Source organism: Leguminivora glycinivorella, chromosome 2, assembly GCF_023078275.1.
Source record: "Leguminivora glycinivorella isolate SPB_JAAS2020 chromosome 2, LegGlyc_1.1, whole genome shotgun sequence".
NCBI classification, from domain to species: domain Eukaryota; kingdom Metazoa; phylum Arthropoda; class Insecta; order Lepidoptera; family Tortricidae; genus Leguminivora; species Leguminivora glycinivorella.
In genome coordinates, this window is record NC_062972.1 from 13378247 (window position 1) to 13406044 (window position 27798).

The 27798-nt window shown below is 39.2% G+C and overlaps 1 protein-coding gene and 1 long non-coding RNA gene across 2 annotated transcripts in view; one reads left to right on the forward strand and one right to left on the reverse strand.

Moving 5' to 3' along the window:
- Window positions 1–27798, forward strand: part of LOC125241084 (cadherin-89D) — a 91875-nt gene that overhangs the window by 28021 nt on the left and 36056 nt on the right. Inside the window, 1 exon segment of the mRNA XM_048149402.1 lies at window positions 11662–11761. Within this exon segment, the coding sequence (XP_048005359.1) occupies window positions 11662–11761 (100 nt within the window).
- Window positions 948–8643, reverse strand: LOC125241092. The gene is made up of 3 exons (XR_007178711.1): window positions 8631–8643; window positions 1308–1311; window positions 948–1191 (listed from the first exon to the last, which is right to left on the reverse strand). It is a non-coding gene; the product is annotated as an uncharacterized LOC125241092 (long non-coding RNA).

Sequence of the window (27798 nt, forward strand, 5' to 3'; positions counted from 1 at the left end):
TGAAATTAAGGTCAGTGTGGGGAAGACCGTCTACCCGGAAAGACCGTCTATTGACTATAACTTTTTTGTTTATATATCTACGCCTCTCACACCTCTGGAGGTATAGCAGTTTTTCATTCTTAATCCATTGGTCTGCAATACATATCCCTAGGACGAACACTAGTTAACAATAAACTTGTTTCTCGTTTCGAACTCGAACATCAAGTTCAACATAGTTCCGCAAAAAAATAAAATAAAATAGAAGCAGTCGGAATATTTGTATATCATGTATGTAACGCAGTCATTTAATAACCGTTATTTCTGACTAGTACTATTATTCTACTCAAAACGCGCTCAATTTCTAGTTTTATGTTCTGAAATATGTAACTTAGAAATTGTGCCTAGTCAGAAAGTCCGGCATAAAAGAGAAAGGCAAGACCGGCATATGATACACAAGGAGTTGCCAACCTTTTTTAGGCTTTATTGGAAATAATCTTGTCTAAACAATGTCAATATATAGGTACGTTTTTGGCTTATGATAGTTGTACCGTTTTTAGGGTTCCGTAGCCAAAATGGCAAAAACGGAACCCTTATAGTTTCGTCATGTCCGTCTGTCCGTCTGTCCGTCTGTCCGTCTGTCCGTCTGTCACAGCCGATTTACTCGGAAACTATAAGTACTACAGTGATGAAATTTGATGGGAATATGTGTTGTATGAACCGCTACAAAATTATGACACTAAATAGTAAAAAAAAGAATTGGGGGTGGGGCCCCCCATACATGTAACTGAGGGATGAAAATTTTTTTTTCGATGTACATACCCGTGTGGGGTATCAATGGAAAGGTCTTTTAAAATGATATAAAGTTTTCTAAAAACATTTTTCTTAAAGTGAACGGTTTTTGAGATATCAGCTCTCAAAGTCGTAAAAAGTATGTCCCCCCCCCTCTATTTTTATAACTACGGGGTATAAAATTCTAAAAAAAATAGAGGTGATGCATGCTAATTAACTCTTTCAACGATTTTTGGTTTGATCAAAGTATCTCTTATAGTTTTTGAGATAGGTTGATTTAACTGTAATTTTGGTTAAGTTATTGTGCTTACACTGAAAACGATGGCTGAACCTTATAAGATAGATCAATAAGTTTATTATATTTGCTGCTACGGAACCCTTTGTGCGCGAGCCCGACTCGCACTTGGCCGGTTTTGATTTTAACTTCGAAATACAGTTTTGATAATGATTCGTATGGTGTTACTAAAATCATTCGAAAGTATTAAGTAAAATTAAAATATATGTGACATGGTTGTGAAGAATGATTTGGGCAATTCCACGTAACTGTAATGTAAGTGACCACTTCATTGCATGTTTTTTTATTTATGATGCAAATTGAAATCTTAATTTATCTCTAGATAAGCCTACTTTTAATCCTTAGATATATTGATATTTAAATTAGCACCATGAATAAAAAAACATGCAAATAATTGGTCACTTACATTACTCTGTTACATGGAATTACCCATAAGAGGTGAACAGAAGTAAGCCTACACAGCATTATTCATCATCATAATTATTTAAGTTGGTAGAATTATCGTAAGCTCTAACCGTTTTTTATTATTTTTGTTTAAGTATATTTAGATTGTGCAACATGCGGTGACAAATATTTCAAAAGAGAGTAGGGTTTCAAGTTGGTTATTATTTTTATAATCAGCATTACCCAACAGGGACCGTATGGGTACCCTTTAAAACGGTTTTGACAATTTTGACCCGACTATTTTACGGCTACCCGACCGTTAATTGACATTGCTGGCTGTCACTTTGACAAAAAGTCGTCATGGGTGTCGTCAATAGGTTTTCGGGGGTGGTAGCTCAGGTAGGTGGTAACTCTGGTAGTAACTATAGAAAAACCAAGCATTGCTAAGAAATGTTACCAAACCAATTCACGACATCTTAATATCCTATTACCTTTTCTTAATAAAAAAGTTTCAAAAACAGATAAGTAACTAGTTGGATTTATATGAGTCTGTAATATCGTGACTAAATTGTATCGCAGGTGTTCGTTGTAAAAACAGTATTATGCAATATCTGGACCTGAAAAGAAAAGGTTATGAACCCCATCTACGGGACTTATGCCGGTCTTGCCTTATAAATAGAAAAATGCTTATATGTTGAAAATTTTAACATTATTTTATTAATTATCTAGCACATTCTGCCCTGTTATTACGTAAAATAACAATGATCATGATTTTGGAACCTAGTCTCATATGAAATTACGCGACAACAAGCACTAGACGGTCTTTCTGTACTCATCGCGGGAGGACGGTCAACCCGCCGAGCCTAATAAAATGTGATTTTTATGACTTAAAAGTACCTTATTTCACCAAAATATTATAAAAGCTTTGTAAAATATAATATTTGCTATCTCATAGGACCATGCGCATTACGCCAGACTACATTAATTATAGAGTTTTATCCACTCAAACTTTATTTCAAATAAACTATGCCGGTCTTGCCCGCACTGACCTTATATAAAATGTATAAAGTTAAATTATGAAGGACAATTATGTTTTTAGTTCAACAAAAGTGCATGGCGAATTTGTCAATTAATTCATTTATTATTTTTCCATGCAAGTTTCGCAGCTCACTGACGGCTGACCTCACTGTACATAGGATTTGTGTCTATGTACGTAGGTAATACCTGTGTAACCTATAATTATTACAACATACTATTAGTACTAATAACCTACTTTTTAGTGTAACACTGCTGTCACTAGCATTCATCTCATTCAAATTCCAATACAATACGGTAACATTCTAAGTTTTACTAATATGTAAAACGTGAGAATGTACCAGTCACGCCAATTTAACTTTTACTTCTCACAATACACCGATGGTATAATTATAAGAATCAAATCCACTAATCACTTTCTAAATTACTGTTTAAAGTTCGGTAGTTTTAATATGAAATTTATAATTGCTAAGATTTTTATGGAAAGTGATAAGTTGGCACCACGGACGTAACATTACGTTCGAAACTTCTAGGCAAATGTAAACTTGAGCGAGCGGACCCTCCGTTTTAGTGTTTCAAATTATGGTTTACTAGCGACCCGCCCCGGCTTCATATTCATAAAATCGCACGGGGAGTAAAGCATAAACATGAGTTTAGTCATTATCAATAGTAATTTCTCCTTACAAGGTAATATTTCAATTCAAACAATTCGCACAAAATCGTAACAAATTTTTTACCTAAATCTTCCCCAATAATCACTCTATTCATAGATGAAACCGAAATGAAAATCCGTCGAGTATTTTTTGAGTTTATCGCGAACCCACATATCTACAACCAGACAGATGCGACGGGGGACTTTGTTTTTATAACGTGTATTATATCCCCCCCCTCACCTCCGACGGGTTACAAATTTCACCACCCCCTTTCTTCCCGTGGGTGTCGTATAAGTCGACTGTGGGATATGGGTTAAATTGTTGTAGTGATGAGCTGATGATTAAAATATATCATTATACGATACGAGTATCACATCACATACAATATACTTATACCAAAAGATTATGAAAATCTTCTTGTCTAACTTATTTCACAAGTCATTTTTCTATTGCTCTCGTACAATGTAATTTGTAGAAAGCCCTTGAAACCGTTATGGCCTGTTTCTAGACTATAATAAAGCGTGCTTAGAATGTAACTATAGTTTGATAAGCGCTATTGAGCCAAGGTGCGGGATCATTGAGAGCGATGCGATTCTTATCAAATTGTTTCCTTTCCTTCCATGGGTACAGATCATTGATAATATTTATTAATTTATATTCATAGGTTCACAATTACCGTCGTAAAATGTATATCAAGACGTGTTAAATACTTGATGTAGCATTTAACTTTTTAACCCCTTAGAATTTTATATTGTCTTTGGTTACCGCGATAACCCTTAGAATTTTTCACCATGCGACTCGATAGTACGAAGATTTGTATTATTTACCTAAATATTAGCTTTCAGCGAAATGAGTGCGAGTTTGTATGTCTTTATGTAACGGAATACGGCAGTTATAGGATTAAATATGTTTGGCCTTCGAATCTATTCTGGTAATGCAGAACTCTGGTTTGTATAATTAATTATATATAAAAGAAAAATAATTTCGAACTTGAATTACTTTAGTGATTCTTCGCAGTTATGTATACTACGCTTAAAATATCGTCTCTGATGTACTCAAAACTCAAAACTTGTAAATATTACTTATACTACATCGGTGACCACCACCGAAGCCTATGGATGTCTGCCAGTTTGCCACTTTAGCGAAGACAAAGAACAAAGGTAAAGGTTATGTCTTATTGTTATGGTATTCATATAATAGATAGGTAAATAATGACGATTATGACGAGCTAGTGTTATTAATCAATGGCATGCATTATTTTTTTGTTAAAATTTATATAAACAAACAGTCATAGACTGCACGCAAACTTATAATAAATCAATCCACCATTGTCTTTACCTACTTTAAATAAATGTCCACGACAAAAAGCCTGTGTGCAGTCGCTAAGCTGTCAAGTTGAAACGTTTTCTCAATGAAGTGAGCTCGCTGTGTTAATCTGAGTAAAAGTTGCGGTATTTTATCTTTGATTCATCTACAGGCCACCGGTATTATGGGAGTTATGAGAACCTCTCTGTTTGCCCGTCGCGATCAGCGTGATAGCATGATTGGCGTTAGGGTTCCACTCGGATATAAGTTTAGCGATCTACAACAATATCGATCGATAGGAGAGACTTTTGTAGTTTTATGAACAGGAAAACACAAAATTATTACATTGCTTCTAAACTTGTCACCGGAAACTACACAGCTATATCATATTATGTGAAGAACCGTCCATACTTTTGATAAAAATACATTGACTCGAATTAGTCTTTTGCGCCGTTGCACGTGAAGACATAATATACATATATTTAGGTTGTACGAAGTTTACCGGGTCACAGTTTAATAAAAATAATTATTGTTTTCCTCATATAGAGACACAAAAGAAATATCAAGTTGAAAGAACCATTCATCAATATTACTAACTCGATTTACATTAACTCAACAGCAAATCTATTTTCATGGTAACTAAACTAATGCGATATTGTGTACCTTTTGTTTAAACTCAACATTAGATGCCGTGTCAGTTAACTTGACGTAATTTGTCGCTACCAGTACAATTTAATCCAATCGTGGGAAATTATCATTCTAACCACAATCCATATCATCTGTAATCATTATATCATTTAAATAAACAGTGAGATTAACCGTCATCATTTATAATTAAAATAAGTTTCGCTTTTCTTTATTAATTTACTTTCTTTCTTCGGAAACTGTAATTAATACGAAATGTAACATACTTACCTTTGTTAGGTTTTTTACCTATGAATATTACTTTCTAAGTGAATTATGTATGTGATACTGTAAAGTTTATTGAACATTGCGGATTTTGTCTGACTTTCTATTTCTCTTATCGTTTCTTATCGGAGTGTCTCACTTTTGCGCAAAGACCTCTTGCTTAGTACCTATTACTCCCGATTCTCCGCTTTTACTAGTTGTTCAGGAAGACGTCAAAACTCGTTTTTTCTATCAAATGAATAAAATTGAAAAGAAAGTAGTTAATACGATGACTAAATTGGTAATAATCCTGCAATAAAACTTAGTTAAATCAGTGTCAAATCGATTATGGCACGGATTGCGTCATTTTCCGTATCAACAAGATAAAAATCAAAAACATTCTGCGAAGAGAAATGTTGGATCGACAAACCAGTTTCGAATTAATGATCGTGACGTTATTTTTATAAAATGAAATACTGATTTTGAATTCGTTACTACACGACTAATTGAACTTTTGACTTCTAAATGTTGTTCTGTCGTTTAAGTATGTTTTGAAAGCATGTAGGTAACGGAATGTAGGAAAATTGACAACGCTGCGGTAAGCGCATTATGACTTTTCAAGTTTTCATACATTCTATGATCGCATTCAACCCTGCGTCTATCACGACACATAAAAAACACCGTGCTTAGAAAGCGTCACTTGCAATCGGTCGTTGTCAAATAGTGAAAAGATACTAATGCAAACAACGATTGCACATCCCAAAGCTGAATTGGTAATAAAGCCATTAGGTTTAAGGGTTAGGAAACCCGATGCCGATGGGAAATTCGCCATAACCGGTGTCGTCACCAGATTTGTCGCGGAATCTCTGACGGCCCGGTAACTTGCGCAAATCTGGACTCCGGTTTTGAAAGGTACTATTAAAATGTTAGCGTCGGATAAGGGTCTGCGAATTTATGTAAATTTAGTGAACTGTGTGAACTGATGCAGTAGGTATTTGTTTTAAGTCCGCTCGGCTTGGACACTGATCAGTAATTATTATTATTATCTCAGTATTTATTTTCTTTCTTAGGCTAGGCTGTTTATAACATGGATATAAAAGTAAAATACAAAAACACATACAAAATAATATAAAAAAAACATATAAACACATTATAAAAAACCTAACCTAGGGTGCCGCCAGCAGCGGGGCAGGGCCCAAGCTGCCGGTGGTTAGGGCTGCAGAGAGAGGAACCGTCGGACTATCCGCGCCGTGTCCAAGATCACCGCCTTCTGCATCTGGCCCTTGATCCAGCCACCTAGCGAGAGTCTCTTAAGATGTTGGTCGAGACTCTTCGCTATGAGACCGTTCGCTGAAACGACTATCGGAACAATGATCGTTGAATCAACATCCCACATGGCGGTTATCTCGTGAGCCAAGTCTAGGTACTTACTGGACTTGTCCTTCTCGGCTTTCACGAGATTCTCATCATGGGGGATGGTGATGTCAACGAGCACGGCCCGGCGTTGCAGTCGATCTATTATCACAATGTCAGGCTTATTGGCTACAATAGTCCTGTCAGTGATAATAGATCGATCCCAATAGAGCGTGGCACGACCATTTTCAAGAACTGGCGCAGGTAAGTACTTGTAGTACGGTACTTCGCGGTCCACAAGGCCGTATTGAAGAGCAAGTTGCTGGTGAATAATCCTGGCTACGAGATTATGTCTGTGCAAGTACTCGCCGGTAGCAAGATGAGAACAACCGGAAATGATATGCCTGAGTGACTCTCCGGGACGGCGGCATGCCCGACAAATGTCGACCGTACCGTCCTTCAGGATATATTTCCGGTAGTTGTTCGTCATCATAACTTCGTCCGCAATTGCACAGGCAAAACCCTCGGTTTCTCCGAAGAGGTCCCCGAATCGTAACCAGTTCACCGATGCGAGCAGGTCTACATCGGGTCCCGTGAGGGCCTTGTAGAATCGCCTGTGTAGCTGCTTGCTCTCCCATACCGCCTTGCGGTCCGCAGTACTTAGTACCACAGGTTTGCGCCAGTTCTCTTTCGCCAAGGAGAGCGGCGTGAGGTTTCCGTCAACTGCCACCACATCACGATGCATCCCACACTCGTTGTTAAGGAAGTAATTCCTGATATTGTACACCTCACGGTTGTGGAGATCTTTGGCGTTTAGGAAGCCTCGACCTCCGCACTTCCGTGGGATGTACAATCTCATAACAGACGAGCGCGGATGTAACATACGATGTGTGGTAAGCAGTGAACGGACCCTCCGATCCAGGACGTCCAGCTCAGTCTGGGTCCACCGTAGTATGCCAAAGGAGTATGTGAGTAGAGGCATTACCCAGGCGTTAAAGGCGCGCACTTTGTTGCCTCCTGACAAAAGACTGTTAAGGACTTTTGTGAGCCGACTGAAAAAGCGCTCCTTCACCGACCGTCTAATGCCAACATCCTCAATACCCAACGACTGTGACATACCAAGATACTTATAGGTTTCTGATTCAGAGATAGATCTGAACGACATCGTCTCAGAAAGTTGTAAATTTTCTGAATTTACAACCTCCCCCCGCTGTACATGCATGACCGCACACTTATCGACACCAAACTCCATTCTGATGGCGGTACTGAAAACTTCAGTGGTTTTCAATAGCACCATCAGGTCTTGGGTGTTCGGTGCAAATAGTTTGAGATCGTCCATGTACAGAAGGTGAGAGATGACTTCACCCTCTCTCCGAAGCCGGCAACCTAGCCCAGAATCCTTCAGCAGCGTGCTGAGGGGATTCAGAGCTAGGCAGAACCATAATGGACTCAAACTGTCACCCTGGAATATTCCTCGCTCAATCCTTATGAAGTCCTGCGGGCCAGGGGGCCATCCCTGCCTCCTGGTTGACGAAGGACTGTGGTCCACTGCCTCATACATGCAGCCAGGAAGGATATTAAAGCTGCATCAAGTTTATACAGCTCCAATACCCTTCTCAGCCATGAATGAGGCACCGAATCATAGGCCTTCTTATAGTCAATCCAAGCGGCCGAGATGGCTCCCTTGTTCCGCCGAACTTGTTGGCAGATGGTCATGTCTATGAGGAGGAGCTCTTTAGTACCACGGGACCCAACCCTACATCCATTTTGAGTGGGAGCCAGAATGTTGTAAGCGACAATATGCGCGTTAATTTTTGCTCTCAAAATGGATGTAAGGAGCTTGTAAAGTGTAGGCAAGCACGTAATGGGTCTGTAGTTTTTTGCTTCCGTGGTACTACCGGACTTATAGAGCAGGAAAGTAACACCAGTTGTTAGGGAAGGTGGGAGACAACCAAGATCGAGGGCTTGTTGAAATTGCGTTGCCAAACGCGAGTGCGAGCATCGAAACCATTTTAGCCAGAAGTTGTGCAATCCGTCCGGTCCAGGACTTTTCCAGTTCTGGGCCGTACGGGCAGCACAACTTACGTCGTCGGGGCTGATGGTGATAGCCCCCATAGGTTCGATGTTCTCGCACTCGCGTTCGACAACGGTCATCCACTCACTCTCCGTGTGTTCGACGGGCACCGACCAGATGCTACGCCAGAAATCAGACATGGCAGTAGCATCCGGCAGCCGCACGTCAGACACACGAGGGTCGGTTTCCTCCCACCTTCGGTATACTTTCCTTTGGTCGCTTTGAAAAAGACGATTCTGCTGGAATCGGTCCACACGCTTTCTGTAGCGGCGAATACGGCTTGCCCATGCATAGACTTTCTGCTTCAGGAAGTCGATGCGCTCTGTGACATTGGCCAAATAGTCGCGGGGCCTGATGTCCGTCCCCGCGAATGCCTGGTTCACAAAACGCATTACTCGAGGGCGATTATTACCCCTCTGAAGCAGATCAGCTTTGCAATGAGAGTCCTAAACGAGTTGATACGACGCTCGATCCGTACTTGCCATGCAGGGACACCTCCGGCGGTCCTAGTTGCACGGTCAGCGTCCGGAAACTTGACTCGAGTAACACGGCACGCCGCGATGGCTCCGCAGTACATGATCGAGTGTGTATCATCTAGATCTTTACTAGTCCGTATAAATGGCTCTAGTAAAGCGTTTAAGGCTCCCATTAACGCTAGATTGCGTCTATTCATAGGCAGACGTGGTAATCGTGGCCTAGGATTGTTTGTGGAGCGATACTGCGTAATCGCCTCTTCCAAAGACCTCCTCAGTTGCTCATTAGCAGTCTCACTCACGCTCTGACTCGCGAAGTCCCCGCCGTCGTTACCGGAATCAACCCGCGGCGCATCCGGTGCCAGGTCGGGTTCGGGCACCGGATCCGGCGACATGGCGGGCAAATTCCGCCCCGAGGCGGAGTCCGCGCGAGCAGCGAGAGCCTCCTGGCGAAGCCGATCAAGTGTGGCGTCATCCAACCGCCTTGACCGCTGAATGACGCGCACCTGATCCGATAGTCGCTGCTCCGATACGGTGGTGGTGGGTTCAAGCGTCTGAAACAGAAGCAGCATTCTTGGACGATACGCTGACAGCCTAGTTCCCCCCTCTGTAGCCCCATAGTACGCTCGCATGACGTTCTCGTTCATCAACTGAGACCATCTCATGCGGCGCACTACACCACCGGCAGCGGGAGCCGTGGGCGGGGCAGGATGTCCCGCAGGCCCCAAGCGTGCCGGCAGCGGTGGCCGCCCTCGTCGCGCAGGTGGTCGTGGCGGCGGTGGCGGCGGCCCGCTCTCGTCGCTCGACTCGCTGGTGTCAGCCGCGGCGGTGGCGAACTCGTCGCTCGACGGCGGTTGCGAGGAGACGGACGAGGCGGGCGAGGGTGGTGGGCGTGCGCTTTGTAGAACCGCTGATTGTCCGCGTGCTTTACTTCTCGTAATCATTCCGTGATATTTGTCTTGTCGTACATGTCGATCATTTTTATGGTGAAATATACCTAATATAAGTTTGGTCACATGTAGAACTGACTTGGGTTCTGGTTTCCACAAAAAGTAACTCAAAAATCAACATGTAAATACAAAATATACAAAAATTTTTTAGAGAGATTAGCAAAACACGTTTGAAGTTGACAGCGTCATTTTTTTTTTTTGGGTATGTATCGTATGGCTTTATTAAACAAAGGATTTACAGAAAATGATTAAAGTTACATGCATGTTTAAATCTATAATTTTATATCTAAGTTAGATATCCATTCCCTGGCATCCGCGGTTATAGCGTGCAATTCTTTCAGGTCTCCAGAGAAGCGATAGGGCATTCCTCCACTATGTGCTTGGTTGTCTGGTCCGACGCGCCACAATCACAGTTTGGTGAGGATTTGTATCCCCATTTATGGAGATTGTGGTTGCAGCAGCTGACGTCAGACCTAATTCTATTTAGTGTGACCCAGATATTTCGCGGCTCGTCAAGCCCAGGTGGTTCTTTTGTTGGGTCTATATCAGTCGTTTGTGTATTGAGTATGTTCCAGCTTTTCTTCCATTCCAAACTCACACAAAAGCGTTCTGGGCCTTGAATTTGGGAATCTGACCAGATAGGCTTTCGGGATCGGAGACGTTCATTGGGGAGATGGTCCAGTGTTTTTCTTATGGGAAGCGTGTCTTTCTTAGATTTTTCCCATTCCCTCGAGGTGGCGTGTGTTCTGCGAATTTCTGGTGGCGCAATACATTGATCACATACAATACAATAGTAATTGATCACAAACTATGTTAATTGACATCTCCGGAAGCACTATTAAGTTGGAAGTCCGCTCGACATGAATACAATTAATTAGCGTCAGAGATACAAGTTTTATGTGATATTCATTTTATGTAACTTATTTTCTTAAACAGAAGGCTTTAGCCGCTAGCCGTAACCCCAATTGGGATTGTCCATAAGAAGATCGGGATAACAAGACAAGGCCAAATAAGTAAATCAGTGGCTAAGTGACAATAGTATCAACGAGACAATGGACCTATTCCCATCCTAACACAATTCGAACGGGTCCAAATACTTGCGAAATATTTTCACACAACGCTTTCAATGGCCTATTCTAACGTCGCCAGGCATATCAGGGCATTTGGTTATTGTAGGTATGGGAGAATCTCTATTGATATATTAGTATGTTTAGAAAAACGATGTGTAAAAAAAGTTTACCATTTATATAAGTCACACTGAGATATCTAAATCTATAAAAGAAGAAACTGACTGACTGTAGGTTCCTTATAAGGTGTAGAGGAGCACTAAGAAAGGATTTTTCAAAATTCACCTCCTAAGAAGGTGCTGAAATGGGGCTCCAAAGTTTGTATGGGAAAACAAGATTAGATAAGTACGCGAGCGAAGCCGTGGGAAAATGCTAGTTTATTATATGTAATTTTAATGTAACTTAAATTGTTTCAGGTTGCAATTTCTACCCCGTTGGCGAGTATCTGAAATTTGTCAGAATACCGGAGAACTTACAAGTGGGAGATGAAGTTCTAAAAGTCGAAGTCCATCCAAGGTTAGTTTTGGTTTATTTTGTTACTAATATTTTGTACTATAACAGTTTTAAAAGTTTACACAATAAATATGTACTAAAAGGGTATAGCTTAAATTCTAAATTATACTGTGTTGTCTGTGTTTAATTTGTTAATATTTAGCAAAGTTCGTATTAGTCTAGTGCAAAAATATGGGTGTATTGAACTTGCTCCAAAATATGTCTCAGCCTGAGACTCTCAGGCGAATCAAGAGCTACCTTCTCGTATCGTACGGGAACGGGATATATGTTTGAGTAACATGCTTACTTGAGTGGGCCCATATTTTTACCCTACCTGAATAAATATTTCGCCAGCACAAAAAAGATGTGCTAGGATATTGGTCAAGACAAAATGATGTACAGCAATCCAAAACCCATTAGGACTAAGTTAGACTGGACAACAAATCCGTCACAAATCTGCATGACCGCTTGCAAAACTGACCCAATTCCTATACCTATACCAGTGCATTACGAAATTTACCATCATCATTCTAGGGTTTAGTTTACTGTGAGTTTATTTCGTGAGTCCTTTGTCGTGAGAAAGGATCGAGATATTCGGATTATCTCCATACAACCGGCCTAGACGAAGTGACAATCGTTGAGGCAATGTGGCGAGCGAATCGCAGTCTGGCTTTGTCTTGCCACTACAGGGCGATAGGGAGAGCTAACTACGTAACGTAAGCGATTGGAAACATTGGCTAGGTACCCTTGACTTAACTAGCCTAATCTCTACTGTATTACTCTAGCCATACGCGTTCTCATGCATTGTATTTAGCGTTTGGACAGCATGAGCCATTTTTCTTCTTAATTGACATGGATTTGGATTTGTATTAGTAGGTATGTGTTTTGAATTACAATGGGAGTTGGACGCTTGCTGCATCTTTGGGAACAATGGGCACTTTGGAATTCGTGTTATGTGATGTAAAAGTATAACATTGTAATTATTTTACATTGTTAAAATATGAAAAGGTCTTAACTTATCTAATTAACATAGGTACATTATACAAAGTTCTATATTTATGGAAAAGTTGTAAAATCAATAATAATACTTACTTTTCAAATGTTAACGTATTTTTACTCATTTATATTTTTGCGGTATATATTAATTATGGTTGTCTATTGTTTGCCCGACAGTCATTTAACATAATATTCATATGCCCGAATCTAACTTGCCTGAATTTCATTTGCCCGAATGATTTGTTTACCATAAAAATTGTATGACATACTGGTTGTTTATCCGAACATTACCTTCCATAATCATACAATGCCATACTATTTGTTAGCCATATTATTAAGTGCAATAATATGGTTAACTATAATATTCAAACACCATAAGCAATTATTGCCATATTAATTGTTGCCCATATTATTACCTAACCGACTTTCTGATAGCAGTTTCATTTTCCAGGGGGTCACAGTTCTAACCTAACCTAACCTACTTTTTAAGCAGTTTCATTTTTCAGGGGGTCATAATTCTAACCTAACCTAACCTACTTTCTGATAGCAGTTTTATTTTCCAGGGGGTCACAGTTCTAACCTAACCTACTTTTTAAGCAGTTTCATTTTTCAGGGGGTCATAATTCTAACCTAACCTACTTTCTGATAGCAGTTTTATTTTCCAGAAGGTCACAGTTCTAACCTAACCTAACCTACTTTCTGATAGCAGTTTTATTTTCTAGGGGGTCACAGTTCTAACCTAACCTACTTTCTGATAGCAGCTTCATTCTCTAGTGCTTCTAGTAGTGTCGTCTCTGTGATAATTACGCATTTATGATTCATGTTGATGATTCTGGTCGCCAAATTTGGATGACAAATGATGGTATGGAATATGGTAATTACTGATTTCGATGATTCTGACAAATGACATTATGGAAACTGACTTTATGGGAAACAAAGATTCTGGCACTTGATTAATATAGTAAACAATGATTATGGCATAAGATGTTATGAGAAACAATATTATGATTGTTGAATATGGTGGCAAATAAAATTATGGCAAATGAAATTCTGGCAAATGGGGGTATCCCATTAATTATTTGTTACTTAAGAAAGAAAAACGATAGTTAAATACAGTTGCGATATTATTGGGCTGTGCCTGGGGGTTGTCTATTGTTTGCCCGACAGTCATTTAACATAATATTCATTTGCCCGAATCTAACTTGCCTGAATTTCATTTGCCCGAATGATTTGTTTACCATAAAAATCATATGACATACTCGTTGTTTATCCGAATATTACCTTCCATAATCATACAATGCCATACTATTTGTTAGCCATATTATTAAGTGCAATAATATGGTTTCATAGAATATTCAAACGCCATAAGCAATTATTGCTATATTAATTGTTGCCCATATTATTACCTAACCTAACCTACTTTCTGATAGCAGTTTCATTTTCCAGGGGTCACAGTTCTAACCTAACCTAACCTACTTTTCCAGCAGTTTCATTCTCCAGGGGTCACAGTTCTAACCTAACCTAACCTACTTTCTGATAGCAGTCTCATTTTCCAGGGGGTCGCAGTTCTAACCTTTTTTTTTTGTTTAGGAGGGGAAAAATGCATTACGCATACCACTCGGGTACGGGGAAAGACCCGAGTGGTTATGTGGGACTCCTTGTTAAGAGCTAATGAGACCCCAAGTCTACCCACTAAACAACCCCCCCGTCTGCCGCCATTGTGCTGCGGCGGTGGGCTGCAGGTACGCTCGCGCTTTACTTCTACAGCACCACCAGCACCAGTCCGCTTTGCGGAGCACCACCTCCGGAGGCCCTTGATAGCCCCATATAGTATTAGACCGTATCCAGTACGGTTGACCTCTCAGGGACCGCATGTGCAAGGGATGGCAGGCGTCCCCGTGCCTGTCATCCTGCGATCAACCTACGGAGGCAGGCGGCGGTCGTGTGCGACCCGTCTGCGTCGAGCACGCTTGCGGCGCCGTTGGTCGGCCATTGGGGCAATCTCCCTAGCGCGTTCCGCCGTTTCCTTCTGCTGCATAACGTTTTCGCAGAAGATCTGTATCGCTTGCCACGATCTCTCACTGTCTACCATGGACTTAACCACGGCTGGCGCAGTTCTAACCTAACCTAACCTACTGTCTGATAGTATTTTCATTTTCCGGGGGGTCACAGTTCTAACCTAACCTAACCTACTTTTCAAGCAGTTTCCTTTTCCAGAGGTTCACAGTTCTAACCTAACCTAACCTACTTTCGATAGCAGTTTCATTTTCCAGGGGGTCACAGTTCTAACCTAACCTAACCTACTTTCTGATAGCAGTTTCATTCTCTAGTCCTTCTAGTACCTAATATAGTAGTTTTCGATTCTGCCAAAGCACATTATGGAAATTGACTTTTCTGGACGCTAATTTGTATGACAAATGATGGTATGGAATGTGGTAATTACGGATTTCGATGATTCTGACAAATGAAATTATGGAAACTGACTTTATGGGAAACAAAGTTTCTGGCACTAGATTAATATAGTAAACAATGATTATGGCATAAGATGTTATGAGAAACAATATTATGATTGTTGAATAGGATGGAAAATAAAATTATGGCAAATGAAATTCTGGCAAATGGGGGTATCCCGTGCCTGGGAATAGGTATAGCCTCGTAGCGCCCACCATACACAATTTTTGCTAGGGAATTTTGATTCTTATTGTACTTGAAATTTAATTTAATTTCATTTGTTCGAAAAATTTGAGAAACAAAAGAAATTATATTTTACTTGTTTACATAAATAAATAAATATTATAGGACATTCGTACACAGATTGACAGAGTCCCACGGTAAGCTTGTGTTGCAGGTACTTAGACAACGATATATATAATATACAAATACTTAAATACATAGACAACATCCATGACTCAGGAACTAATATCAGTGCTCATCACACAAATAAATGCCCTTAAAGTCGCCGTCAATGGAACTTCTAAACAATGTAAACAAACCGCCATTTTGAAATTGTCTCTGAATGATGAATTTCTTAGTGATGCGAAAATAATTTGTCAAATAATGTCCAAATGTCAATTAAGCGCTCTCCACACTCGCGCGATATTCGATATGCAGAAAGAGTTCACACTCGCGTTCGCGGCATCGGCATGCGTACATGCCAAGAAAAGCAGTTAACGAGTAAAATAATATTAAAACTATCAGTACCGTCATTTTTTTATTTTTTTACCTACCTAAACAATGATAGTTGGTACTAAGAGTATTGAATCACTACGTGGTTGGTATAGAGCGTGAGTTGGGTAGCGTGTAGCTGGCTTTACAATATCGGCAACTTTAGTCCCAGCCCTATCCATCATAGACAATTGTAGAACTTAAAAGAAACAATAACGTCATTTTTCTTTAGTCATAATAACCTAACTTTTAAACCATTTCAAGTTTTTAATGAAATCTCCAGATTAAGTTATTAATATAAGGTTTTGCATGTTACGATAATAGGACCGTTTCAGTAATGTATGGTTTCAGTGGTATTTAATGAGGTAGTGTGAGAATTCAAGGAGAAACAGTGACAAAACCATGTGATGCCGTTTGTTTACATTTTTTGGAAGTTCCATTGACGGCGACTTTACCGGGATTCGAACCCGGGACCGCGGCGTAGCAGGCAGGGACAGGGACAGGGGGGTAGGGGGGCGTACATGAAAGTTAAAATTCCTTTGAAACCAAATGTACTTCAGAAAGTACATTGGGAGCCAAGAGGATAAAGTATACTGCTATCAATAAATGTTTATGACAATTATGATACCATAAACATAATACATAATTATGCTTACTACTACTTCAAACTTTCAATCACCTTGACTTTGGCCTATGAATTCTATCATAAGTGACCGGCCACACCAGAGCGTCGCGTGTCTCGGGGCGCGCAACGGGCGTCCGCGCCACGCCGCTTCAGTGTAATTCAAAAAACGCCTCCTCAGTACTTTTTGTATAGGAAAGACGTAAGACGCGCCCCAGGTGGCGTGGCGGCGGCGGGGCGCGCGCCGCGCCGCTTGGCGGCGCGACTTACGTCCTTCCTATACAAAATGTACTGAGGAGACGCTTTTTGAATTACACTCAGGTGGCGTGGCGCGGACGCCCTTTGCGCGCCCCGAGACACGCGACGTATAAGTGGGAACGCTGCCTAAGATAGAATCTAAGGCAGAATCGATACTGCAAAAGTAGTTCTCGTTATATCATTTACGATATCGGTAATAAACCAGTATGTTACGTTAAGTTTAAGTCTGAATGGGGTTAGTGGCTTCAATGTGAAAAACTGAAACTCGTCCAGCGGGCCATGAAAAAGTTCGTTATGATGCTGCCCCTAGTTGGGTAGCCCTGTTTTTATAGAAGACAGTACGTTCTTGAGTGGGCTTGCGTGATGATAGGCGACTGGGCGTGTTCGGATGTAAAAAAAAAACTTGAAATGGTAAACTGGTACATTTCACACTTGTAAATCTAGTAATACGTACCTATGTGTCTGCGGCTGATTGTGTTATCCAGCAGATCGTGAAATTCCTAGGCACATCGTGAAACGTTAAAAATGTCTCGTGCACTAGGTCGACGAAGCCGCGGCCCCGCTGCGAGTGCGATTTAAATCTCGGCCACACATGCGCGTTTTGAGAGCGTAGGCGGAGCGTTAGCGGAGCGCAATGATAGCGGTGCGCCGCGCCGCCCGGACGGACGCTGGCGTTGGCGCCCAGCGGACGCCGGCGGGAACTAACGAGCGCGGATTGCGAGCGGAATGCATTCCGCTCCGCTGACGCTATCAAAACGCTTTATGTGTGGCGGAGGCTTTAAAGTGACTACCGTCAAAACACTATACAGTAGAACTTTACAGTCTGTGGGAACCTCTACTCTGCGTTTTAGAATATGTCACGTCACGGAAAATGTATGTATTTAATCTAGAAAGTAACCGTTTGGGAGCGCTATTCGCTTTCTCAGGATCAATTAATAGCATTTTCCGTGACGTATCATATGCTATCATAAAACGTATTTCAAAACGTCAAACACTCGTGAGTATTAATAGATCATTCTGATCTTACGACCAGCCACCAGCATATGCACGGTTACTTAGTGTAACAATTACCTAACTTAACTAACTGTCTGTATTTACGTAGCTAGTAAAGTCTTAAATGTACTATCGAGCCGAGCCATTTAGCAGGAACTTTTCAAGCATAATGGCCATATTTCTGTTGAATTAATACGCTTGTGCTCAATTTGGGCGTCACTAGTTGGGTACTGAATGATGTTTAGTAATTTGCGGTTACAGAAATTCAACGAGCGTAACCACGCATATAACTTTAGCAGGTTTCTTGTTTAACTAGTCTACATTAAACTAATAGACAAGTCATTTTAGTTAATAGTGCGTGCATGTACACCTGCTATAATTTTGTTCAAAGTATGTTTAGATTTAAAATGTATAGCGCTCATGTTATCTACGTAAATTGTTCAGCGTCATTTACACGGTCGTGCATAGATCTTTAAACCCTACATAAAGGTCTATTCCCCAAAGCCAGTGTCCGCCGGCTTTCCGCGCATGCGCGCAGTATCGAAAAAACTGAAAACGCATTGTTTGGCTCTGTAACCATGGCAACGCCTTATAACGACACTGCGCGAGTGCGCGGAAAGGCTTTGGGCAGCTGAGCTGACAGTGCAAACCTTTGCGTCAAAATACAGGAAGCAGTGTGAATTTCACGAAAGTTATTCAAGAAAACTATTAAAAACTAAGTGCATGGTCGTAGAAAAAGTATTGTATGCAACGGTGTTTAACTGGGTCAAAAAATACTCGTGTCGTCTCAATAACAATTTTCGGCTTCGCCTCAAATTGTTACCCACGTCACTCGTCTTTTTTGACCTCCTTTAAACGCCTGTTGCATAAAATACTATTATAGGTTTATTTAATACTATTAAATATTTTAAGAAGACGCGCGTAATTTTTGTAGGTGAAACCATCTGAGAAATGGTAAAAATAGATAGTAAAGGCCTAACTAAATCATCATCTATCATCATTGGCATATATCTCATTATTGGCCACGCCACCAATTGCAGACGATTGCTGTAGGCATCTAATAACTAATCACACGTATCTACCGACTCGGTGTTCATCTTTCTATAATACTCGTAGACCTCGAACGACAATCCATCATAAAACATGTAATATTATGCATTTCCCATTACATGTATCTTCCTTATATCAACTTGTTACGTTGCAGTTATTTGTCAACAACCTGGGTTGCAGCATAACTGATACTTTATACTAATATGTATGTTTCTAAAGAGTTGCAATTGTGTCGCTTAACTTCAAAACTGGGTAAATCCATTTTGCTATAAGGTTGATTATGTTTCAGATCATATTATATTTTTTATATATTCAACCTTAAAGCAGAATGGATTTACCCAGGTTTGAAGTTAAGCGACACAATTGTCCGTTTACTCCGTTTGTTTACATTGTTGCCCAACTCAGAGGTTCTAAGATTTTTTTGGTACCTACAAAACCCTTTTGGAAAGAGAAATATTTGAGGCATTTCAGCACTGAAACCTAGGACCGAGAGTGGGTGAGTGAGAGATAAAGTGTGTTTCTGATTTATGATTGTAAATATCTTAATCGGTGTAGGATTAGCGATGAAAAAAGCCGGAAAATTCCCGTTTTTTTCCATTTCCTTTGTTTTTTTTTCGGCTCTTATTTTTCAAAAAAAAAAAAACGATTAAATATGAAAGAAATTGGTCATTGTTTGGACGGACACATACCAGAGGTAGAAATCGGTTATTGCTGGAACGACTTTATAAATTAATTTTATTCGGGCGAATTTGCACCTACAAGTACAAACGGGCTACACCGACGACATGGAAGCAGAAATTACTGAAATACAGACGGTCAACCAAATCTTGGCACTAAAAATGGGTCGAAATTCGAATTTTCTATGGGAATTAATCCTTCGCCCTTACATTTTCAATAAATTTTTAAGTGTTATGGCTCGTCGCTCGTCGATGATTCCGCCAACTTCAAGGTTTAAGAAGGCACGCGTTTTATGAAGACAATTCTGCCAGTGAGCCCTATATTTTTCAAATTTACCGCTTTTTACTGCCAAGGTCAGTTGACCGTCAGTATATGATGAGAGTAAGAGTGATTAAAAGAATACTAATTTTAATAATGTATTTGTTTTTTTCTTAAAAAACCCGAAAAAAACGAAAAATTCATAAACTTCGGAAGAATACATTTGATTTTTTCCGGTTTTTTCAACGCTATGTAGGATGCAACATGTAAAAATGCAAAGGTAATGTCAAAGATCCAAATAGATATAATCATTTTATTACAGCTAATTACATAATTATGTGGTTATAGCGACGTCTGCGAGTGTCTATAAACGTTTGGAATGTTGTGTCAGCTGTGGGAGACTATGGTTTCGTTACAACCAGGAAATATACCACTAATAGCTATATTAGGTACATTATGAACTTTCTCCCGTAATTCATTACTTATTTCTTACGTAAATAAATACATAGTTAGGTACAAACATTATGAACTTTCTCCCGTAATTCATTACTTATTTCTTACGTAAATAAATACATAGTTAGGTACAAAGTTGTAATTTACTTGTAACTTTGCCAGCATCACCAGAAATTCCCTTCGAGGTTCCATCGGAAGTGCGTTTAACTATATTATATTTTATCTATTTTTTTCATTTGGGGCAAAGCACGGCGCAAAGCTTATAATAGTCATAATTTTACAAATGCAATTGAGTGTCGACGGTCGCGCGATCGTCGCCGTCGCTTCTCATACTTCCATATCGATAAGGTTTGATTTCGTATGCGTCCGCCGTCGCGCGACCATCGCGCGACCGTCGCCCACGCAAGCCACGGCGTTAGTGTTTATAATAGTCATAATTTTACAAATGCAATTGAGTGCCTATTCGGCGAAAGTCGATATTTCCTTGTTTGCTTCTATCACTCCAACATGCGAGAGGAGTAATAGAGAGACAAAACAAATTTAGATTTTACATTTTCGTTGTAGTTACGATCGCAGGGAACCGTAATGACTTTTAGCCACGCACGATCAACGTAAAATTAGGCATAGAGTACTTAACCCATAGACTATTGTATTTCGAGATCCACGGACGATGCGCGCGATTGATGGGAAATTACTCAAATGACAAACCGTAACAGAATCCCACGTAGGTGGAGCCACAGCCGCCACAGGCAAACTAAAGTCAGACCCAAGCGAAGTTTTTATTTAGTTAGCAAAGATTTTGAGAAGAATCATGATTCCGTTAAACGTCAAACTTTTATAATTACAATATTATAACACGTGCAAAGGTTAGTGAAGTCTACTGTATCAAAATTGCTGCTGGCCGCAGGGTTTCGGGTATTTCGGCGGCTCCATAAGAAATTTTAAGAATCATGAGAATCTGTAGGTTGCTAGGTACACCGGACAAAAATATTATTATAGTGTAGCCAATATCGGTTTAGTATGTAATCTTATCTTAAATATGTAACTTACAAAAGTTTAAGTATATAATATAATAAGATAACAGACTACAAGTATTCTATGAACTGTAAAAAGTAAAAAAAAGAATGCACAAGAAATTCTATTTGATTAAACCTAATAAATTATACAACTGCCCATAACGAGGTTGAGGATGTCATCAATTGATACGTTTGTCGTTGAGTTTGAATCGGTCTATTTAATATGCAAATGCGACGATTGGTCTCCTTTAGCAAAAAATAACATTTACACCCAGCATCCAGTAGTAAGGGAGAAAAGGTCGAAAATAACAAAGACCTGATCACATTCGGGAGGCGAGGTCAAATAACTACTCTCAACGGTACGTACATTATTACATGCGTTTGTATTAGAGATGGGCCGAATATTCGGTAAATATTTGGTATTCGGCATATTCGGCAGGTTTTTCAATGTTCGTATTCGGCCGAATAATTCGGTTGCATTGCCGAATATTTACCGAATAAACAAAGTAAATAACTAATGAAGATCTTACGTATTCCACTGGATAATAAGCTCCTATTTTAGTAGCTTTTTAAGGAACTGCTAAAAAGAGAGAAACCTATGTCAAAATATAAATACAATTGTTTTGTAAAAAAATTCAAAAACCGAACGAGTTAAGAGTTGAGAAGAGCTCAGAGTTGTTTTAACTAAGTTTTCCTCTAAAAGTTATCCTCTAAATGATAAAAACATAGTTGTAGTAACATATGTAACCATTATCAATCATTTAATAGTTTAAATAATATTCGGCCGAATGTTCGGTTCGGTAAGAACTGAACCGAATGTTCGGCCGAATATTCGTAATCGGCAAAGTCCGTATTCGGCCCATCTCTAGTTTGTATCATGATGCAATCCTCAGAGCGGACGTGTCGCAGTTGGTAACTCATTGAGCACAATGAGCATACAGTTGTCATTGTGTGCGTGCGTGATGACTCCTTGGACGTTCGCATTTACCTACAATCTACATAGACATGGAAATGATGCGTGCAATAGCCCAATAGGTGCGTCCATCTTCATGTGTGTGTGTGTGTGTGGATTCAAGAACATGCGATACATTCAGTACAAATCGCTTGGCATATCCGATCTCCTTGCTTCCTATATCTATGATGCAATCTAACAAACCGTAATCCATTTTTATAATCTTATTCTAAATCTCAATTTCATCCATCCGTCCGTCCGTATGCATAACCTAGGTCAAATTATGTCTTTAATTCAATATTATGTAACGTAACACTATTAAAAAATCTTTTATTACGTAGTGATGGATACATAAATCATTTAAGTATGCATAACGATGCATAATAAAGTTTATGTCGAAGAAAGTTGCAACCATATAAAATTACGGTTACATATGTTACCATATCGCGCATAATTATGAACGATGAAACGTAAATTATATATTCGTTGGCAGTTTTAGGGTTCTGTATCGTAAGTTTATAATTCGTGGAATAATTCATAGCATAATTCTGATTACGTATAAAAAATACATGAGATAATTTTACACAAGTTCACGGGCGTGACAAAATTATAATAGTACATTACGATACAAGTGCGAAAAAAAGTAAGTTCAAAACGAATGGCTATAAATTAAAACACGACCGAAGGGAGTGTTTTAAATCGACACGAGTGTATCGTACGACGTTTTCAGTACAGATGGCCCTCCGTAGTTTCAACCTGACATATAATGAACCACTTCTCGCACTAGTGCGTAAAAAAACACCATTTGTACTGAAATAGTACATTACGGGGTGCGTCCCACGAGATATAACGGTAAAATATATAATTTCATGTTACTAACATTCAGCAGCAATAATGAACGTTAGATATAACACCAACATCAATACTTTTGTAAGAAATAACGCTGAATTGCCATAATATTAGTTTTACATAACGTTTTTTAATATAACGTTTACATTACTTAATTTCAGTTTATATACCATACACTACGTATACCGTTCACCATGCATAACATTTCTTAATATAACGTTTACATTAGTTAATTTCAGTTTATATACCATACGCTTAGTATACCGTCCACCATAAATAACATTATTTAATATAACGATTATATTAGCTTAATATCAGTTTATATACCATACCGTTCTCCATATATAACATTTAACTGTTGCTAAGAAAGTAGGTTTAGGTTAGAACTGCGACCCCCACACAAAACTGTTGCTAAGAAAGTAGGTTTAGGTTAGGTTAGAATTGCGACCCCCACACAAAACTGTTGCTAAGAAAGTAGGTTTAGGTTAGGTTAGAACTGCGATCCCCATACAAAACTGTTGCTAAGAAAGTAGGTTTAGGTTAGGTTAGAACTGCGATCCCCACACAAAACTGTTGCTAAGAAAGTAGGTTTAGGTTAGGTTAGAACTGCGACCCCCACACAAAACTGTTGCTAAGAAAGTAGGTTTAGGTTAGGTTAGAACTGCGACCCCCACATAAAACTGTTGCTAAAAAGTAGGTTTAGGTTATGTTAGAACTGCGACCCCCACACGAAACTGTTGCTAAGAAAGTAGGTTTAGGTTAGGTTAGAACTGCGACCCCCACACAAAACTGTTGCTAAGAAAGTAGGTTTAGGTTAGGTTAGAACTGCGACCCCCACACAAAACTGTTGCTAAGAAAGTAGGTTTAGGTTAGGTTAGAACTGCGACCCCCATACAAAACTGTTGCTAAGAAAGTAGGTTTAGGTTAGGTTAGAACTGCGACCCCCACACGAAACTGTTGCTAAGAAAGTAAGTTTAGGTTAGGTTAGAACTGCGACCCCCACACAAAACTGTTGCTAAGAAAGTATGTTTAGGTTAGGTTAGAACTGCGACCCCCACACAAAACTGTTGCTAAGAAAGTGGGTTAGGTTAGGTTATTATGCATTTCAAATCTTAGACACAGAATGAACATTACGCCTTTTGATGTTAGATTAATTGAAAAATATATGTTATTAATATTAGGTATCCCAAACGTTACAAACATAGATCTTAGATATTGTGAACGTTACATACATTAATCTTTATACCTATAAACTGATATTATAGAGAATAAACATTATCCACTTCGAAATTAGATGATTTGCTATTATCGATTTTGAGCATTATATCCAGTGAACGTTATGCTGAACAAGCTTATACAATATACGATACGTTCTTATATCTCGTATTACTTACCCTACATTACGATACAAGTGCGTAAAAAAGGAAGTTCGAAACGAGTGGCGATAAATCAAAACACGACCGAAGGGAGTGTTATAAATCGACACGAGTTAAGAATTTCCTTTTCGCACGTGTATCGAACGACGTTTTTCAGTACAGATGAGCCTCCGAAGTTTCGACCTGGCATATAATGAACCACTTCTCGCACTAGTGCGTGAAAAAAACACCATCTGTACTGAAATAGTACATTACGATACAAGTGCGTAAAAAAGGAAGTTCGAAACGAGTGGCTATAAATTAAAACACGACCGAAGGGAGTGTTTTAAATCGACACGAGTTACGAATTTCCTTTTCGCACGTGTATCGTACGACGTTTTTCACTACAGATGAGCCTCCGAAGTTTCGACCTGGCATATAATGAACCACTTCTCGCACTAGTGCGTAAAAAAAATAACATCTGTACTGAAAAATAAATTACAACAGATTTTTTTTATGAACAATAATTCCTGATGTCTTTACATAGTCATACATAACAACAACCTAAATTCACGCCGGTGCCCATACGAATTTTCCATTGAAAGAAGACCGAATTGTGATATTGCAATTGAACCTATATCACACAGTCGACTTCCACTTTAGGTTTGTTCCTGGTTGCTATAAGTAATCGGTGATAGTCAGCTATACTTACTACTGCTAATACAAAAAAAAAACAAAGGTGTGAGTATGAACTAAGATCATAAGTAAACACAGGTAGTAATTAGGAAAATATCTAGTGAACCAGAAGATCGTCTAACATTACATAAGACATCCGCATAGCTTCCGGCTTATGGGAAAAGGCATTGGTCGCGGTTCATACAGTGGCCTCTTACAATCTGATAGTTTAGTTTAGTTTAGTTTAGTTTAGTTTTATTTATTTCATAATGATAAATTACATTATAAATTATGCTATGTTAACCTATACGAATTTACATTATGATCGTCAATATAATTATTTCACATGCATTCATTCAATTGTATAATATCAATAATAATAATCAAAACAAAAGGAGTTAACATAAAAACGAATTCAAACTAAAAAAATTAATACATAATGGAATACATTTCAAATGAACAAATCTAATAGGTAGGTATAGATATCTCATAATAATGATCGTCATATTAAAACTAAGAGCATTAATTAAGAAAATCACAATGTCGAATAATATAAATTTGACATAACATAGGTAGTACTGTCAGTTAATACAGTTTTAATTATAAATTCATGTAATCATTCACTGAATATAACGGATTATTCAATAAAAAGTTCCTCAATTGACGTTCAAATGCTTCGTCAGATATTTCAGTTCGTATTTCGGCGGGTAGGCGTTCATAATAAGTTGGGCCTATTACACGGGGATTCTTACATGAAAGTGCCATGCGACGCGGCACTGTCCGCAGTCTTCCCGTCGATCTGATTTGTTTGCCCATGACTTCAACACGCTTGAACATAGGCAAGTTTTTTTCTGACAAACATCAAGACTTGGAACATGTATAGCGAAAAGTGCGTCATTATACCAAACTTTTTAAAAAGTTCTTTACAGTGGTGCATTTGTTTTACCCCAGCCAGTAAACGGATTGCACGTTTTTGTAGAATCAGTACTCGCCCGGCATCTGTGGAATTTCCCCAAATCAATGTACCGTATGACATCAAGGAGTGAAAATGCGAAAAATAAACAGTTTTAAGTGACTTCCCTGATATCAGAGGTTGTAGTTTTTTCAATGCAAATATGGAACTACTTAACCTGTTATAGAGCTGATCGACATGGCACTTCCAATTCAGATTTGAGTCAAGTATAAAACCCAGAAATTTTGTTTCCTTACATAATGGCATTGGAACACTACTGATCCACGGCGGTATTGAGGTGCTGCGACCAGAGAACATCATCACATTGGATTTAGATATATTTAACAGTAGGCCATTTGACGAAAACCATGTCTTTAATTGGTCACAAGCTTCATGTATTTTCTCAGCTAACTGCTCGTGTGTTTTTGCCTTAACAACAACAGTGGTGTCGTCTGCAAATAACACCGATAGCCCATTTGTGATGGCAGAGGGTAGATCGTTGACAAACAATAAAAAGAGTGTATTTCCAGCTGCTGACCCTTGAGGGATACCTAAATTGATATTGCCAGTATCTGAAATATGTTTTTGGCCATTTAGTGACATTTGAACCACTTGTTGACGACCAGACAAGCAGCCATCTTGTACCTATCATAGACCAGTCAAAATGCAATCGACGATTTTGTGTGCTGCAGTAGTAGTGGAGCGTTTTTGTCTATAGGCATACTGGTTGTCGGTGAGTAAATCGTTCTGTTCTAAGTAGGTCTTAAAGACATGTCATATATATCCAATGTGGTACTGGTCCTTAATATTGATTTTATAGTGTTATCCAGAAGCTCACGTGTAACAATAGGGAGTGCGAATGACGGCATATCAGTGCTGCCCAAGTGCCCACCGACGTACTGCTTGGACAAGTACTCATCACTGCTTATTGCATGTTTCTTAGCGATGTTCAAAAAGTGTCTATTGAATGCATTTGGAACCTCGCCATAGGACATATAAGTATCATCGTATTGATTTTTTATGCATACCGGCTGAGAAGTTGATTTTTTGCCTATCTCCTCATTTACAATCCTCCACAGTTCTTTTGAAGGGTTCGTGCTTTCTGCCAGTCTGGTTTCGATATGATTTTGACGGGCGCGGAGAGTCTCAGACTTAATGAGCCGAGAGTAATGGTCTATACAGTCCGATATGATTGTATTATTTGGATACTGACGTCGCAGTTCGTGAAGGTCACGGTGTTTTTGCATGTATTCAAACAGCTCGTCAGTTGCCCACGGAACAGGAGATTTATTTTTGGATCTTAATTTTTTAATAGGAAAATGCAAATCTATATAATAAGTCAACACATTAAATAATTTGTCAAATTTAGAATTAATGTCAATATTGCAATCATAAATAAAATTAAAATTATAATAAGAAATGTCCGTATAGAATGAATAAATAGATTCGGTATTAAATAATCGACGTTCAAATATTTGATTTGCTTTGGATTTTTGAACCTCACTTTCTAAAGTAAACACAAACCGCTGCGCGTTGTGATCGCTGATAGCAGTGTCCACTGGCGATACGGTTAGGCAGTCGCGCGCATAGTTCGCTAATCCGCAGTCGATGGATGACGCACTTTCGTCCGTTACGCGAGTGGGAAAAGTTACAGTGTTCAAACATCCAAAACAACCAAGTATATCGTCAACCTGCCGTTTTGAACTATTGTCAGATAAGTAATCCACATTTTGATCTCCGACTATGAGGAACTTTTTATTTTCGTCAGTTATCTTACTTAAGAGCGTTA